This window comes from Moschus berezovskii, chromosome 6, assembly GCF_049115385.1.
Source record: "Moschus berezovskii isolate FMDL1 chromosome 6, NW_MosBer_1.0, whole genome shotgun sequence".
In the NCBI taxonomy this organism is placed as follows: Eukaryota; Metazoa; Chordata; class Mammalia; order Artiodactyla; family Moschidae; genus Moschus; species Moschus berezovskii.
Genome location: NC_142465.1, coordinates 31,004,717 through 31,022,416, shown reverse-complemented (window position 1 = coordinate 31,022,416; position 17,700 = coordinate 31,004,717). Strand labels below are relative to the sequence as shown.

The window sequence follows — 17,700 nt, the reverse complement described above, 5'->3', positions numbered from 1 at the left end:
ATACTCCAGGGTCCCGTCCCCAGGTGGCCTGGCTGCTGTTGACTTTGCTTGGTTACCCTGGGAGCAGCTCTCAGCAGTGTGGGAGGGGCGGGTGTTGGGGAGTTGGACCCAGGCGTCCAGGCCGGGGTGGGATGACACTCAGCCTGTGTGGCAGGGATCCTGCCAGGAGGCTGCGAAGTTAACCCCTCCTGCCCTGGTGATGGTGGCGGCTGGCGGAAGGAGGGCGGGCCCAACTGCGGTTTGTGAATGTGGCCCTGATTCCCCCTCCCCCTCCCAGCACATCTGTACTTGGTTTACAGTGAATGAGTCTCCTGTCCTCATGAACCGGGCGAGGGCACCACTCCCTCCCTGGCCCCTGGCTGGGCATCCTGACACAGAATCAGGCGCCACCCACCCCCGGAACGCTCTCCCTGCTGGGTAGCCCTCTCCCAACTCTTCCCCCTTACCCTTCTTAGAGGGGCTCAGGGGCTGGTTCCCCAGAGCTAGAGCTCTGAGACTACGCAGCCAGGACAGCAAATGGGGCCAGGGAAGCTAACGGAGCGGGGGTGGGGGGGGGGGTAGGGGGGGACAAAACTCTTGGATAGCCTGGAAAGAGGGAGTGGTCTGAAATTCCATTTGTCTCTGCCTTCCTCATTGTCTTCGTTTGTCTGTCTGTCTGCCTGTGTCTTTGTCTCTGGTGGGTGTTTGTCTATCCATCCGTCTTGGAAACTGTGGCTCTGCCCTTCTGGCCTCTATGGTCCCCAGCCAACGACAGCAGTCAGGAGGCGATGCCCAGGAAGACCCGCCCTGCGCCGGCCCCTCTCCTAGGGATTGCCTCGCCCCTGCCCCAGGACCCAGTGACTGGGGTCTGTGGGCTGCAGCGGTTTGGAAGTCAAACCAAACTGGCAGATTGGGGAGCAGAGAAGAGGGGTATTGTGAGGGGTTCCGTTTCTTCTCTCCGTCTTGCACTGCAGCTGTGCTCTGTCCAGTGATTCCAGGAGGAAGCTTGAGAAAAGGGCCTCCCACTCTGGAACCTGGTGGAGAGAGCTCCCCTCATTTCTCCTTCTCTTGGGTCATCCCTAGTTCTAGGCTTTGCTCCGTTTGTGGTTGCTCCACTTGATCACCCTGGCAACTTGAGAAATTATATCTTGGAGGCCCTAGAACCAGGCTTCCTTCGCTCCTTACATCACAAAAAGGAGAGAAAATGGGTCCAAACTTCCAGCCTACCTGCCCTGATTTGCCATATCGTCTACCCCTAATTTTCAACCTTGCCTCCTCCCCAGCAGCATCAAGACACTGAATAGGTAATCTGCCCAAGCCCAGTCTGCTACTGGGTGGACGTTCCACACACGCTCAGAGGTGGCTGGCAGGTGTCTGGGGGTGGGGGTGGAGAAGGGGTTTGAAAAGGAGGGGAAAGCTCTGTTACAACCCCCAAGGACATCATTAAAGCACGGAAGTGCCATCGGGGCTTGGAGACCAGGGCACCCAGGGAGAGCATGATGAAAACATGTTTTGTACAACACGTGTCTTTCCCGTCCTCCTCTCCCCTCCCACCTCCTCCCCCAGGCCTGCTCTGTGCCGAGGCTGGTGCTGGCCTTGCCCTGAGTGCTTCTCAATTCTACCCCTTGTATCAGGCCTGTTTTGCTGCTTGCCACTTTGTTGGTTCTCCCGGTGAATGACTTTGGGTGTGAAAGGTCTTATCAGCATCAGAGATCCCCAGATCCCTACAGAATAAGGCCTTGACTTTGCAACACAGGATTTTAGGACTAGCCTAAACAACTCTAGGAATTTCTTCCCTGAACACGCACCATTAATTAATTCAATAAATTTTTTTTTTAATTCAATAAATTTTTATTAAACACCCACTGTATGCCAAGCACTGTGCTAGGCCCTAGGCATCTGTAGGAATCTCCTTGGACCCACGTATCCAAGGAAATCAGGAAAGACTTTGGGGAGGGGAGGAAGTGAGGAGGAGAAGGGAAAGAAGGGAGGGCAACAGAAGAGTATGGAATCAGGGTCCTGGCTCCCAACCACCCTGCTCACCCAGAAAGAACAGGGTCCCTCCATTCGTGCTCCTCTGCTGGACTTTGATACACCACAAGGGAGGGATGGTGAGCACCTCCTAAAGGCCAAAGCGCTCTAGGACCCTAGGACATCTGGTGCTCCTGCCCTGGAAAGATTCCATCCATCCCGTCATCTCTTCCTCCAGACAGGGAAACAGGCACAGATAGAGAGGAGAAATCCACAGGCTTAGGTCCCAGATTCCACACTGAAAACAAGGCCCCATGCTGAGGTGGAGGGACTCTTGAGTTTGCCCTGCTGTAGCCTCACCAGACAGAAAACCTGTCTACTCTGAACTGTTCGATGGTGCGCCCTCCCCCTCTGCGATCCAGCCCTGACCTGTCCCGCTCCCTGGAACAAGGAGCAGGTCTGCCTCCAAGGTTGCCTGGAGCGTGTGAGCTAAGAGCTCCAGGTGTCTGCCAGTCTCCACGTGGGTGGGTGGAGCAGTCTGTTTGGTACAGAACCTCCATCCCGGATTACAGGGTTTTATCTCTCCTCTGTCCACTGGGGGGCTTCCAGCTCCTCCAGCTTAGACACCAAGATTCCAAGCTTCTTCCTATCTGAAGAAAAGGGATGGAGGGTCCTTTAAGGATGGAATAGGCTTCTTTGTGGCTGTTCCTCCTCCAGAACTGGCACAGAGGTCATGGGACCAAATGGGGTTAAGTTCTAGACCTGCTCCGATGACCCATTTTTCCTCCCTGTGTCCACACCCCCTGGGCCCAGGGTGTTGGGTGGGGCCGACCTGGGACCTCCACGCCCACATCTGGGACTTCCCCTAGATGGAAACTCCCAGAACCCTGGTGTCCTGCCTCCTCTGCCAGCTCTCCCACTTCACTTACAGGGGGAGCTCCCTGTCTGCCAGCTCTCCTCCAGACTACATCTCTGCCTTAGCCCCAAGGGGCCCAAGATGTGGGACCACCTTCACGGACCATCTTTGATGTCTGGCTGCCCTTTCTAGTGGATTCCTTTGAAGACAAGATGTGAGGCTGCGGGGAGGGAGTTGGGAAGCTATCCTTTGTTGAGCACCTACTGTATGCCAGGCATTATGCTTGGCGTGTATATTACTCACTTAATCCTCATGGCGTCCAGAGAAGGAGCAGTTATCATCCCATTTCACAGAGGCGGGAACTGAGAACCAGAGAGGCTGAGCAGCTTGCCGAGTATCACACAGCTGTAGCAGAGCTAAGACGGGAACCTAGGTCTTGGTGGTCCCGAGCTCTCCTCACCAACACAGGCTTCCTCTTCTTCTGCAGCTGCCCACCTCTCCATGAGATGAGACTCAGAAAATTCAGTTCAATGCAATCCAATTCAGAAAATAGTTATTGAACATCTGTTCTATGCCAGGTACTGATAGGTGCCAGACCAGTGTTCTGGAATGTTGCTGACTCAAGGTCTGGTGGGAGAGGTAGGTGTGTGAACTAGGCAGTATCTAACTTCAGCAGAATGATATGAACAAAGTGGCATGGAGTCGAGAATGAAGTAGTGCAAAGGAGACGCAGATGTGAAGAGCAGACTTTTAGACTCAGTGGGAGAAGGAGACGGAGGGATGGTTTGAGAGAATAGCACAGAAACATATGTATTACCATATGTAAAACAGATGGTCATTGAGAGCTTGATATATGGAGGAGGGCACACAAAGCTGGTGCTCTGTGACAACCCAGAGGGATAGGGTGGGGAGGGAGGTTCAGGGACACATATATAGACCTCTGGCTGATTCATGCTGATGTATCGCAAAAAGCATCACAATATTGAGCAACTATCCTCCAATTAAAATAAATAAATAAACTTTAAAAAAGAAAAGAAATAGTATTTCTATTTTGTCTTTATAAAACAGTGTAGAAATATATTATGAAGAGTGTACAGAATAAATTGGAATAAAGTGAATACCTACTCAACTGCCATTCAGCTCAAGAAATAGAGTATTTCCCGCTCCAGAGGTTCCTGTGTGACTCTCCCATCATCCTCTTCCTTTCTAAAGAAGTAACCACCATCCTGACTTTTGGGATAATTATTCCTTCTTTTTCTTTATAGTATTGGCACCTATGTATGCATCCCTTTATAATATTATCTAATTTTGCCTGTTTCTGAGGTTTATATAAACAGAATGACACTGTATTACCCTTTCCTATCTGACTTATTTTGTTCAACTTGTTTGTGAGAGAGATACAAATTGTTGCACATAACTGTCTTCTTCATTGTTGCAGAATATTCAGTTGCATGAATATACCACATTTTTTTTTAAATTCTACTGTGGATCACAATAAACTGTGGAGCATTCTGAAAGAGATGGGAATACCAGACCACCTGACCTGCCTCTTGAGAAATCTGTATGCAGGTCAGGAAGCAACAGTCAGAACTTTACATGGAACAACAGACTGGTTCCAAATAGGAAAGGGAGTGCATCAAGGCTGTATATTGTCACCTTGCTTATTTAACTTATACTCAGAGTACATCATGAGGAACGCTGGGCTGGAGGAAGCACAAGCTGGAATCAAGACTGCTGGGAGAAATATCAATAATCTCAGATATGCAGATGACACTACCCTTATGGCAGAAAGTGAAGAGGAACTCAAAAGCCTCTTGATGAAAGTGAAAGAGGAGAGTGAAAAGGTTGGCTTGAAGCTCAACATTCAGAAAACAAAGATCATGGCATCTGGTCCCATCACTTCATGGGAAATAGATGGAAAAACAGTGGAAACAGTGTCAGACTTTATTTTTTTGGGCTCCAAAATCACTGCAGATGCTGATTGCAGCCATGAAATTAAAGGACGCTTACTCCTTGGAAGGAGAGTTATGATCAACCTTGATAATATATTAAAAAGCAGAGACATTACTTTGCCAACAAAGGTCCGTCTAGTCAAGGCTATGGTTTCTCCCGTGGTCATGTATGGATGTGAGAGTTGGACTGTGAGGAAAGCTGATTGCCGAAGAATTGATGCTTTTGAACTGTGGTGTTGGAGAAGACTCTTGAGAGTCCCTTGTACCGCAAGGAGATCCAACCAGTCCATTCTAAGGGAGATCGATCCTGGGTGTTCATTGGAAGGACTGATGCTGAAGCTGAAACTGCAATACTTTGGCCACCTCATGCGACGAGTTGACTCACTGGAAAAGACTCTGATGCTGGGAAGGGTTGGGGGCGGGAGGAGAAGGGGACGACCGAGAATGAGATGGCTGGATGGCATCACCGACTCTGTGGACATGGGTTTGAGTGAACTCCGGGAGTTGGTGATGGACAGGGAGGGCTGGCGTGCTGTGATTAATGGGGTCGCGGAGAGTCGGACACGACTGAGCGACTGAACTGAACTGAACTGTTGGTGAAAGTTTGAGTTGTTTCCAGTTTGGGCTATCATAATGCTACTAAGAACATGTTTGTATATATTTCCCAATACATACATGCAAGAGTTTTTCTAGGCTATCAAGCTAAGAGTCAAAGTGTATGTGCAGGCAATCTCAATTTTTATCAGATAATGCCAAACTGTGTTCCAAAATGGTTGTACCAGTTACACAGCAAGTAGAACATTCTAATCAGGAGCAGGTGTGAAATCAAGACGTGTACTCCTTTCTTGCCTAAAACTCTCAGTGGTTTTCTCTTTTCCTTGGAATAAGATCCAAGTCACTGCCATGGCTCCCAGGGCATCTGGCTCTCTACCTGTGCCACGCGACTCTCCTCTTTGCTTTTTGTACTTACTGTCCCCCTCTCTGGAATGTTCTTCCACTAGCCATCTCCATGGCTCTCTCCCTCACTTTCTTCAGGTCCTTGCTGAAATGTCACTTCTCAGGGGCACTGTCCCTGACCGCTGAATTTTCTTTAAATAGTTATTTATTTGGCTGCGCCAGGTCTTAGTTGTGGCCTGTGCATTCTTACTTGAGGCATGCAAGTGCTTCGCTGAGATGTGGGGTCCCGTTCCCTGACCAGGGATCAAACCTGGGCCCCCTGCATTGGGAGTCTTAGCCACTGGACCACCAGGGAAGCCCTGGCCACTGAATTTTCTATTACAAATTTTTCCAGGCCTCCTTACCCTCTTCTCAGCTTTTGTTTTCCTCACAGTCCAGCCATCTGGGTTCTAGTGAGCCTCAGGCTGCTCTCCTGTGATCTGCCAGGACTTTTATCTCCTCCCAAACCCTTAAGTGGCAACCCACTCCAGTATTCTTGCCTGGAAAATCCCATGGACAGAGGAACCTGGTTGGCTATAGTCCATGGCGTCGCAAAGAGTTGGACACGACTGAGCGATTTCACTTCACTTTAAACCCTTAAGGGCCGTTGGAGCTGACTGTGTGGTGGCAATCTAGCTGTTCCTTCTGAAGGATCCACCTCTCTGAGTCACTTTGTATCACATCACTCTGGGGTTTTTTTCACAGCCATTCCATGCTCCTAGACAAGCTAATGTATTTGTTTACCTGTTTGCTTTTTGTCCCCACCCAGCCCCACCCCTCACTTTAAAGGGCACTCCATAAGAGGAAACCTCACTGTCTTGCTCTGTAACATGACCAGTACCTGCTGCATAACAGGCCCTCCAATAATAATTGTCCAGGCTGGTTGTCAGGCTCCCAGAGACAGCCAGACCCTCCTCCTCCCCCCAACACCTGGGACTTGCCCTGTCTGGAAACTCCCAGAACCCAGGTTTCCCCCGTCCCCCACAGCTCCCACCAATATCCCAGGCAGAGTCTCAGAGCATCTGCTTGTGCTGCTGCTACTGCCCTGTGTCTCTGGGGACTGTTTGGAAGTCTGAAGCAGTCATTCTGGCCATCAGGGCTGGGGAGTGATGGGCAGGTGTCAGGTGCCCGGAGCTCAAGAAATACTTTTTGATTGGATAAAGGGGAAGTCTTCAGAGATGAAAAGGATCTTACCAGGTGGAGAAAAGAGAAAGGGCACTCCTAGCAGAAAGAAGATTAATCAAAGGACAGAGGCGTGAAGAGTGTGCATCATAGTTAGAGGACTTGGTCCAGTCTGGTGCCCATGGAAGGTTCTCTGTGGAGCGGACAGGAGCCGGCAAGCAGGGAAGGGGAGGGCTAGCTGGGGAGGTCTGAGCTCCTGCCGGCTCAGAGAGGCTCAGCAGTGCCTTAGGTTTAATCCTGCCCCCACCCCTGCTCCCCACAGTTCCCCCTCTGACCCCACCCGTACCCTCCCCTTCACCCAACCCCCAGCCTGGCTGCTCCCGCCGCTGAATGGACTTCTCTCTGGGCCTGCGTCTGGGGCCTCGGAACAAGAAAGCCAGCCATCAACAGCCACCTGCGCCCTCTGGACACTGCCCACCAGCTGCCTCCCTTTGTCCGTCTTGCCCGCCCTCTGCCTGTGCCTGCCCCTGCCCAGCCTGCCCCCCTCCCACCTGCTCCTGTACCACCTATCCTTCCTATGCAGCTCCCTGCCCCTCCTGTCCCGGCCTCCCCGGCCCACCCTGTACTTGCTCCTGCCCTCCCTGCCCCGCCTGTCCTCCCTTGACTTATCCGCACAGTGCCTGCAGCCAGTGCTCTGGCCAGCACTTGGCCTGCTGCCACCCCTCCCCTTGCCCCATGCACCCTTGCTCCAGGGGTCGAGCCACCTGTTCCAGCTCCTGCTTGGGCTGCAGTGACAGCTGTGGCTGTGCTCGAGGGGCTGCCTGGGGACCTCAAGGCTCCACTGGCCGCTGCAGCTGCTGCTTTAGGGGACAGCGCACCTCTCGGCACTGTCTGATTGTCTAGAGGGCGGTTGCCCCCTGGGAGAGTGCCCACCTCCTGGAGCACTTCTGCAGACAGAAGATCAGCTGGACCTTCTCCCAGGCAGGGAGGGGGGCAGGCTGCTCAGAGCCCCCTGGCCTCCTCCTCAGCCCTGGGAGTGAGAGCCAGGCATCTGTTTTGAAGCTAGTTTCCGAACACGCTCTCACCAGTTCCAGAACCTCCTCTTCTGCAACTTCTGCAATGGAAAATGTTCTCGGGCCTCTCCTGTGGTCCCTGAAGGTGAGCAAGTTGACCATTTCCCCCTCTAGCTGACCTCCCTGGGAGACCCTTCTTGGCTCATCTTCTCTGTAGTTTGCGTGGATAAGATGGCTTCTTCATCCAGGGACCACTTTTTCTGCCCCATGGACCTTCACCCATATCCCTGAATAACCTGAGTCTCTGAACCCTTTACCTCTCATTCTGAGCCTGGAGGAAGGGCAGTGGCTTTTGAACCAGAAGAAGAGGCTAAAACGAGGATTCTTGGTTCCTACCTCCCCTTGGATATCATGACATCCTTTATGGGCCTTTATTTCTAGGAACCTGGTTCTCTCCGCCTGGATGTCTTATCTTTCAAATCTCTGAGGGCTTGCCCAGCCTCATGACCTCAATCTTCCAGCTATAATCCTATCTGTTACATTCACGTTCATCTGGCAAGGGGTGATGGAAGCTGGGAGCCCTTGAGTCAAGTTCCCAATGATTCCATCCACACGTAGCTAGTTATAGTCCCCTGTCCCTGGGAGTGGGACTGGGGAGTTGGAGAAGCCACAGAGAAGAAGATGGAGCTGACAGATGCTGGTATCTGCCTGGGATTGGATCTTAAGCTGAGAGCCCCTAAGCATCCCATCATATTCTCCAAATTATCTGACACCGATCTGCTTCAGTCTTCTCTTTCTCTGCTCCTTCTCTGGGACCCTTTGTTCTTTCCTTTCCATCTCTGTATATCCTTCTGCTTACCCTTCCTTCTAGCTTCCTACACCACTCTCCATTTCTGTTTCCTTTTTTCTATTACCTGGACACTCTACCTCCACCGAACTTGTGTCTTTACATCTGTTTCTCCCACTCTGTCCCTTCTTTTCCCCATCTAATTTAACATCTACTTAACATACACGTCTTTTTCTTTCCCTTTTCCCTGTCTCATTTTGCTTCTTCATGTTTGTTTTCTTCCTTGGTATTTTTTTTTAAACAGGACAAAGTTACATATAGTTCCACTATATGTTACAATTATTTTTTAAATAGATAAATTAAGATCTTTTCCTTGGTCTTTTGACTCATCTCCTATTTCTCTTCTTTTCTGTCCTATTCTGCTTCTGGGAGCAAGTCATTCTAGATCTTTCCCATTTCTATTTCCCTTCTTTTTCTCTCTGTCTTTGCTCCTGTCTTTCTGGGTCTGTTTCCCAATTCTGTTCTTCTGTTTTTCAATTCCTATCTCTCTTTCTGCCTCCCCAGTATCTGGCTTTCTGTCTCTCCCCATCTCTCTGGGTCCTGCAGCTTCCTGCACACAGGCCTATGCCATACCCATCTCATTGTTGTCCAAGGGCCAGGACACCAAGTCTTCCATTGTCCCTCAAACAGCCCATGTCCTGGAGTGAGCAAGAGCTGGACATAGCTGGTATGTCCAAACAGTCCCTTTGTCCCCTGCCCATTGTCCAGGCCATCTTATCCTTACTCAGCTCTAAGTCCAAACCTTTTTTTCTCCCAACTTCATATTTTGAAAATTGGCAACTAAAAAGAAAAAGAATTATGCATTTATGCTACCTGTCCTGTGTAAACTATATTTTAGGGTGGTCAAATAGCTCTGAGTGGTGAAGAATATTTCTTTTTTACAGAAGAACTCCAGCTGATTAGAAGAAATATGGAATTAGGAAAATCACCATTTTTCCAACCTCTAATGAAATAACTGATCAAAGCAAGACTTTTCAATGGATGAAGCTAAGGATGGTGGTTGATGGAGAACTTTACGATGGAGGAATGAAGCTGTAACTACCTGACCCCACCGATGAATCTTAGCATCACTAAAAAGGGCACAACCACATAGCCTGTACCTCCTGATATGATGCAATCTGAAGCACTCAGCACCACCTGTGAAGGACTCTTGCCAAACAAAGAAACAAGCAAAAAACCTGAACATGATTCTAATCAAACCCGACCACTAACCTCCATTTAATAGGAAATATGGGGGGTGGAGAACAAATTAAATGGCACAACAAGGAAGTAAAACAAAATATCCAGAATGTGGGACATTCTAAAGGAAATCTGACCTGATTTCTTCAGCGAGTCAATCACTGAACAGGAGGGTCAATGCGAGGGGGGCATATAAAGATAGCTACTGCACAGAATAAGTGGACCTTGTTTGATTCCTGACGGGGACCTCCTAATTGTAAAAAGACATTTTTAGACTGTTGAAAACATTTAATTATGAACTGAGTACTTACAATGCCAAGGAATCAGTGTTGATTTTGTTAAACGTGAAAATGGCCTTGAGGTTATGTAAGAAAAGGTCCTTATTTCCCAGAGATGCATACTGAAGCATGGAATGAAGTGATGTATTTAAGTATTTTGGCAAATAAAAAAAGAAAGGAGGAGAAGGAACAAAGGGATAGAAATCAATATTGTTGAATTAAGTATATAGGGTTTCATAGAGCCTCTCTACCTTTATTTAAACATTTTCATAATAAAAGTTTTCAATGATGCTCCTTTTGTAGGCATGTTTCCTAGTAATTCCCAGAGCATCCTCCCTGCCTGCTCTGAAAGCCAGACTTCCCCTGTAACTCCCCACATATAGACCCTGGTCCTCCTTGCCCTCTACTAGAAGTGGGTCCTAGAGATGGATTTGCCCTCTCAGGATACTCTATCCCCTCCAGTCCTCTGAGGCTCTGCTGGCACGTATCCCACATAAAGGATCTTTCTCAGCTGAGCTTCACAGCTCTGAGGGGCCAGGGGAACCTTAAAGAGTAAACGTATTTTGAATAGGTCCTATGACAAAAATAATCCAAAATAATGTAACCTTCCCTAAAGTCTTTTTTAGGTGCTTCTGAGAAAACTGCAACTCAGTAATGGAGAACACTGGCCTCCATCCTGGAAAACAGAAGACAAGGCATGTAAGGCCATCCTGTCCCACTCCCCGCTATCATTCAGGGTGACCTCCTCCCTCAAAGAAAAGATCACCAGGAACTGAGAGACTGGGTGTCAGAAGATCAAGGATTTTCAATCCAGGACCAGGATGGAGGGCATTTGATTCCCCCATGCCCTCACTCATTGAGTGGCCTTGGGAAATCATGATTTTTTTAGCTTTGTGCTTCTAGACGAAGCATGGGAACCAATACCCTTTTCTATTCTCTAGAAGTTTGCCAGTTAGGGATAAAGGGACTTTGGAAGTTGTGGAATATAAACCTCAGCCGTTTATCATAAGAAAATATTTCTCAAGATATAATTCCAGACTCTCCCACCCTTCTTTAGTATAAAGGAAACTAACACTTACTAATCACCTGTGCAAGTGGTTGAACACATTTAATCTTCTCAGAAATCACAAGTGTGGAATTGGGAAGATCTAGGTCCCAGTTCTGACTCTACCTCTTACCATGTGAGTCCTGTCGTGTTACTTCACCTTTCCAATTCTGAAGTACCTACCTAACGAGTTGTCGTGACAGTTAAACACTTCATCTATAGCAGTTGGCCCAGGACTTCCTAAAACAGAGCTTAGGTATAATACATAATAACTGATGCACTTCCCTGGTGGTCCAGTGGTTAAAGAATCCACCGGCCAATGCAGGGTACACAGGTTCAATCCCTGGTCTGGGAAGATTCCATATGCCACAGGGCAAACAAGCCCACATGCCACAACTACTGAACCCCATGTGCCCTAGAGCCCATGCTCTGCAAAAAGAGAAGCCCTCACACCTCAACTAGAGTAGTCTCCACTGGCTGCAACTAGAGAAAGCCCATGCAACAGTAAAGACTGAGTCCAGCCAAAAATAAATAATATTTTAAAAAGTTTGATAACCGTTACCAGCTAATAAAGACCAGCACTTTTTAGAATAATTTACATGTATTATCTTGCTAATTTATTTATTCATCTGATATTTATGGAATGCCTTTTATGTACCATTAAATGTTTCAAGTACTGGAAATATAAGTGAACAAAGCAGAAATTTGTAGGGAAAAGAAACAGTAAGTGAAACATACAGTGTGCCAGATAGTATTAAGTGCTATGAAGAAAAGGAAGCAAAGGAGAATAGAGAGTTGGAAGGGAAACAGGTAGGTTATTGTGGCAGAGGTGGTGCTGCCTTTTCAAACAGTATGAGCAAGGAAGGCTTCTCTGATAAGATGACACTTGAACAGAGAATTGTAGGAGCTGAAGGAGGGAACCATGTGGATATCTGGGAGAACCAGAGCTTCACAGGGCACAGTGTGCAAAGGCCTTAGTGATAGCCAGTGTAGGTGGAGTAGAAGGCACAGGAGGGAAAATGGTAAGAGATGAGGTCAGAGAAGTGGCAGCGGAAAAGAGGACAAAGGATTTTGTAGGCTATTATGATTTTTGGCTTAGTGAGGTAAGAAGCCATTGGAGGGTGTTTTTCTTGTTTTTTTGTTTAAAAATATTTATTTACTTATTTGGCTTCCCCGAGTCTTAATTATGGCAGGTGGGATCTTCCTTTCAGCATGCGGGATCTAGTTCCCTGACCAGGGATGGAACCCAGGCCCCTTGCATTGGAAGGAGGAGTTTTAGCCACTGGACCACCAGGGAAGTTCCCCACTGGAGCGTTTTGAGGAGATAATACTAAAGCTGGAAAGAGGTTAAATAACCTTTCCCAGGTATCACAGCTGTAGCAGAGGGTGAGCGTCCAACTCCAATGCTGAAGTCCTTAACTCTTGACTGCCACTGAACTTCAGCCTTTTTCAGTTGGGCGCTGCTCTCCTGTGATGCAGACCAAGAAACTGGGACAGCGAGAAGTCGTATGGCTTGCCCGAGGCGACACAGCTGGTAAGTGATAGGGGTGGGATTTGAGCCTTAGCGGTCTGCAAGCCAGGTCCAAGCCCTTTCCACCACACTGCCTCCCTCAGGTGTCTGAGCCATACTGACTTCTGGTCAGGAAGTCACTATTTGGGAGAAGAGAAAATCGAGAAGCCCGTCTAGGCTTAGGGTGACGATGTTCCTTAAAAAGATCAAACCCCGACTCTGCGGAACTGCTGGCATTGTCTTCAGCACAGCAGCGCTCCGTAACCCACGACACGGAGGAAGAGACTGAAAATGGCTCTTTATTTCCAGGAGGTTCGGTAGGTATCCGGGAGTCGAAGAAGCGAGTGTCATGGGCAGGCCACGGATGGAAGTGAAGCAGGAGCAGACACCGCGAACACCGCCGCCTCCGGTCCGGGCCCCGCCGGCGTCCGGAGGTCGCAGTCAAGCCGCGGCTAGAGGGCGGGGCAGGGGCGGGGTTTGAGCGCCGCGCCCCCGTCACGTGACGGGGCCAGCATGGCGGCGGCCAGAGGCCTCCCCGGCTCCCGGAAGCAGGCTGTGAGGGGCGGGCGCGCTGCTGGAACCCGAGCCGGAGCCGGAGCAGGAGGCAGAGCGGGAAGGGCGGCCGGGCGGCCTGGAGCCGGACGTGTCCGGAGCGTCCCCGCAGACCGGGGCAGCAGGTGAGACCAGGGTCTGCGCAAGGCGCGGGCGTGTGTGGCGGCGGCAGGCGGGGGCTGGGGGGCGCAGGTGGGGGTGCCCTGACCCGAAGGAGGGGGAGGTCTGAGATGCACGCGCGTGACCTGAAGCAACTCTAGAGGCCTGCGCGGGTGGTAGGGATGCCTGGGACAGATGACGAGACCTCGAGGGCAAAAACAGGCTCCCCAAAGAGGATGGGAGGTAACAGCAGGAAGTACAGTGTGTAAATGCTGTTATGGGGGAGGGAGGCAGCCCCTTAACTTGCGGGGCTGAGATTAGCTCCCTCTTTGCTATGCCAGGCAAGGGTGGGGCAAATGCTGAACCTTCTCTCCTCTCACACCCCTCCCTGCCCCAGTGTCCTTGGAGACAGCTCTGGCGGGCCACTCCTCCCACCCACCCAACTGGTCCCTCCGGTCTGAGCTCTGGGGGAGTGGAATTGAGGGGTGGGGGAGTGCTGTTGGCAGAGGGGTTGGGTGGATCCGCTTTCTGCTTAGACAGGCAGCCCCTTGACAGCGCTACCTGGGCGATGGATGTGACTCTGAAGCCCCCTTCTCTTCCAGGTCGTCCGGGGGCCGGCCATGCTGGTGACTGCTTACCTTGCTTTTGTGGTCCTCCTGGCCTCCTGCCTGGGGTTGGAGCTGTCAAGATGCCGGGCTAAGCCCTCTGGAAGGGCCTGCAACAATCCCTCTTTCCTTCGGTTTCAACTGGACTTCTATCAGGTCTACTTCCTGGCCCTGGCAGCTGACTGGCTCCAGGCACCCTACCTCTACAAACTCTATCAGCATTACCACTTCCTGGAGGCACAGATTGCCATCCTCTACGTCTGCGGCCTTGCCTCCACCGTCCTCTTTGGACTGGTGGCTTCCTCCCTGGTGGATTGGCTGGGTCGCAAGAAATCTTGTGTCCTTTTCTCCCTCACTTACTCTCTTTGCTGCTTAACCAAACTCTCTCGGGACTACTTTGTGCTGCTGGTGGGCCGAGCACTAGGTGGGCTGTCTACAGCTCTGCTCTTCTCAGCCTTTGAGGCCTGGTATATCCATGAGCACCTGGAACGTCATGACTTCCCTGCTGAGTGGATCCCGGCTACCTTTGCCCGAGCTGCCTTCTGGAACCATGTGCTGGCTGTGGCGGCAGGTGTAGCAGCTGAGGCTGTGGCCTGCTGGATGGGCCTGGGGCCTGTAGCCCCCTTTGTGGCCGCCATCCCTCTCTTGGCTCTGGCTGGGGCCTTGGCCCTTCATAACTGGGGAGAGAACTATGATCGGCAGCGTGCCTTCTCCAGGACCTGTGCTGGGGGCCTGCGCTGCCTCCTGTCGGACCGTCGTGTGCTGTTGCTAGGCACCATCCAGGCCCTGTTTGAGAGTGTCATCTTCATCTTTGTCTTCCTCTGGACACCTGTGCTGGACCCACATGGGGCTCCTCTGGGCATCATCTTCTCCAGCTTCATGGCAGCCAGCCTCCTCGGCTCTTCCCTGTACCGCATCGCTACCTCCAAGAGGTACCACCTTCAGCCCATGCATCTACTCTCCCTTGCTGTCCTCATCGTCGTCTTCTCCCTCTTCATGTTGACTTTCTCTACCAGCCCCGGCCAGGAGAGTCCAGTGGAATCTTTCATAGCCTTCATCCTTATCGAATTGGCCTGTGGACTGTACTTTCCCAGCATGAGCTTCCTGCGGAGAAAGGTGATCCCTGAGACTGAGCAAGCTGGTGTCCTCAACTGGTTCCGGGTGCCCCTGCACTTACTGGCCTGCCTGGGGCTCCTGGTCCTCCATGACAGCGATCGCAAAACGGGCACTCGGAATATGTTCAGCATCTGCTCCGCCGTCATGGTGATGGCTCTGCTGGCGGTGGTGGGACTCTTCACCGTGGTCAGGCATGATGCTGAGCTGCGGGTGCCCTCACCCACTGGGGAGCCCTACACTCCTGAGCTCTGACCCTGTTCCAGGATCAGGGAGCTGGGATGGACCTGTGAACCCCACCTCTCCAGGGCTGAACAAATCTCTCTCTGACCTTGTGGCTCTCTGGCCCCTCAGCCTGTCCGGGGGCTCCTCCTGCCAGTGCTTTGGGTTGGGAAGCACATGGGGTGATGGCCTGGAAAGAAGATGCCAAAAGTTGCCTCTGTGTCACTCCCTTCCCCCTTTCCACTTTAAAATAAACAATTTTAATTGATCATTGATCTCATGTACTCATCCTCACCTGTACCCACCTCAGTAGTTCTTATGAGGGGGCAGCTGGAGGTTGTGAGGAGAGAGGTGGGATTACCAGTGGAACGTTTTTCTTTCTAGCTTCACTAAGACTTGTTTAGTTGCTAAGTTGTGTCTGACTCTTTGTGACCCCATGGACTGTAGCCCACCAGGCTCCTCTGTCCATGGGATTTTCCAGGCAAGAATACTGAAGTGGGTTGCCATTGCCCTCTCCATGGGATCTTCCTGACCCAGCGATTGGACCTGTGTCTCCTGCATTGGCAAGCGGATTCTTTACCACTGAGCCACCAGGGAAGCCCTCTCTAAGACTACCTCCACCTTAAACTGAGAGCTGTGGAATTGCCTTTCAACAGAAATGGGTGGGAAAAGCCTGAGGCTCCGAGGTCCTCCATATATTGTTACCCAGGGGACAGGCACCCTCCCCATTTGTCAAGCAAAAACCTTACTCCACATCCAGGGTGAGACAATCTCTGGAGCCTATGGAGTGGATGTCCAAGCCACTGAGCAAAGATTCCAGGGGCTCAAGCTGCTTCTGTGACCACCCCTTTTCGGCAAATCCAGAGGCTTGCTGCATGAATAGGCTTGCAGCTCAGCACATGCATGCCGCTTGCCTTCTGCCTCTCTGGCCACAAATGCACCCCTTGTCCACATCACCTGGGCCCATCAGGGCCTGTATGCTTGCATGAAACCCAAGTGAAGGGCTACAGAGGAGAGAGCAGTGAATGGCTGACAGACAGTAATCTTGTCTGCACCTGATTCTTCCCCACCCTGAGTGAGGGTGAGGGAGCCATCAGGCCAGGAAACAGTACCTGTACCAGGAACTCAAGTTCTGTGAGCCTCTCCCTGCCTCACCTCTGATTGTATCTTCCTTTCCTCCTCCCACCCAAACCTGGGCTTCTCAGAGGAAGCAGAGCCAGCAGTTAAGCAGGGTGGGGATGGAGGGAGGGTTGGCTCAAGGGTGTGTCCTGGAATGTGCTTGAGGTGGGCATGAGGGACCTACCTGTCCTAGAAAAGAGGTTGATGACCTTTCCTCAGGTCCCAGATGAATTCCCAGACAGGAAGAAGCAAAACTTTCCAGGACCTGCAAGTCCAAACATGTGTGGGGAGATAGCATCACCCACTGTGGGAGGAATGCTGATGGATGGGTGCCTGCAGGGTGAGACCAAGGGGCGGGAAGAGTAGTGGGCTCAGGTCTCTGCTCAGAGAAGGAAAAAACATTCCCCCACCCAGCTGCAGGGAATAGACGCTGAGGTTAAGTATGAAAAAAGCAGATATCTTTTCCTTCCCCCATCTTGAGGCTAAAACAGTCTGTTGCAATAACTCCACTTCCCCTTTCTGCCTGTATTTTATAGTTATTTGTAGACTCTCCGTCCTTGAGGACAGGAAGAAATTGTGTCTTATATGCCCTTGTCTCCCCCATATATACACACAAGTGGGTGCTTGGCCCATGGCTGTGCTCAGTAAATGGAGAGGAGACAGGCTAACTAACTCTGGGCTTTTCAAGAGTAGCCCGTTTGGGATGTCTATTAGACTGGAATCCAGAAGCTAGTTAATGATTTGTTGTTTTGAATGAGAGTATTTACTGATAGAAGCATGAGGGGGGCAGCATGTTCCTAAGTGAAAAGGAAATAGGGAGGTAGAGGAGACTGACTAGTGAAGTTCCTTCAGCTTTGTCCCTGCTGAGTTCTCTTCAAAGGAGCTGGTAGAGTGGGGAGGGTTCTTCCTGGCAGATTCATTGGGTGTGACAGGCTGGCAGGTATCTTTAAGATTGTCCATTTAGCGGTAAACATTTTACTGAGTACCTACTATATACCATGCATTGTATTACTAGGTGCTGGTGAAAGTTTTTTTATCCGAGAGGAAAATCCACCTAAAGGGCATGTAGCAAAGCCAAGGCTAAACCTTGCCTCCTGCTGCCCACCCAGTGCCCCTTCTATGGCATGTACTGACTCTCTCCCCTGGGCCTTCACCTACTTGACTTTCCCCCTCTAGCCCTGCTCCTTTCTCCCAAGTCCTGTTCCTGGAGAAGGGCATGAGAGTGGGAGCACTTAGCCATGGCCCACCTCTGGGTATTTGCCCATATGAGGCAAATGAGGGATTGATTCACCAGGTGCACGG

The 17,700-nt window shown here is 50.7% G+C and overlaps 2 protein-coding genes across 3 annotated transcripts in view; both read left to right on the top strand.

The window, feature by feature from the left end:
* Positions 1–10,390, top strand: part of LOC129537241 (uncharacterized) — a 44,911-nt gene extending 34,521 nt beyond the window's left edge. Inside the window, exons 4-5 of one of the 2 annotated variants that reach the window (XM_055396750.2) lie at positions 2,882–7,974; positions 9,561–10,390. In XM_055396750.2, coding sequence (XP_055252725.2) covers positions 7,207–7,719 — 513 coding nt within the window. In that variant the 5' untranslated portion in view covers positions 2,882–7,206 and the 3' untranslated portion in view covers positions 7,720–7,974; positions 9,561–10,390. Of the gene's footprint in view, positions 1–2,881; positions 7,975–9,560 lie in introns of those variants that run through there. The other variant, XR_016037573.1, reaches the window with a different exon arrangement.
* A 2,606-nt stretch (positions 10,391–12,996) lies between these two features.
* On the top strand, positions 12,997–15,547 carry SLC61A1 (solute carrier family 61 member 1). The gene is made up of 2 exons (XM_055395940.2): positions 12,997–13,365; positions 13,942–15,547. Exon 2 carries the CDS (start codon positions 13,960–13,962, stop codon positions 15,310–15,312), a length of 1,353 nt encoding a protein of 450 aa, XP_055251915.1. The 5' UTR covers positions 12,997–13,365; positions 13,942–13,959; the 3' UTR covers positions 15,313–15,547.
* The last annotated feature ends 2,153 nt before the right edge of the window (positions 15,548–17,700 follow it).

Coding starts and splice junctions, on each gene's coding strand:
- SLC61A1 (XM_055395940.2), top strand. CDS start 13,960: ATGCTGGTGACTGCTTACCTTGCTTTTGTGGTCCTCCTGGCCTCCTGC.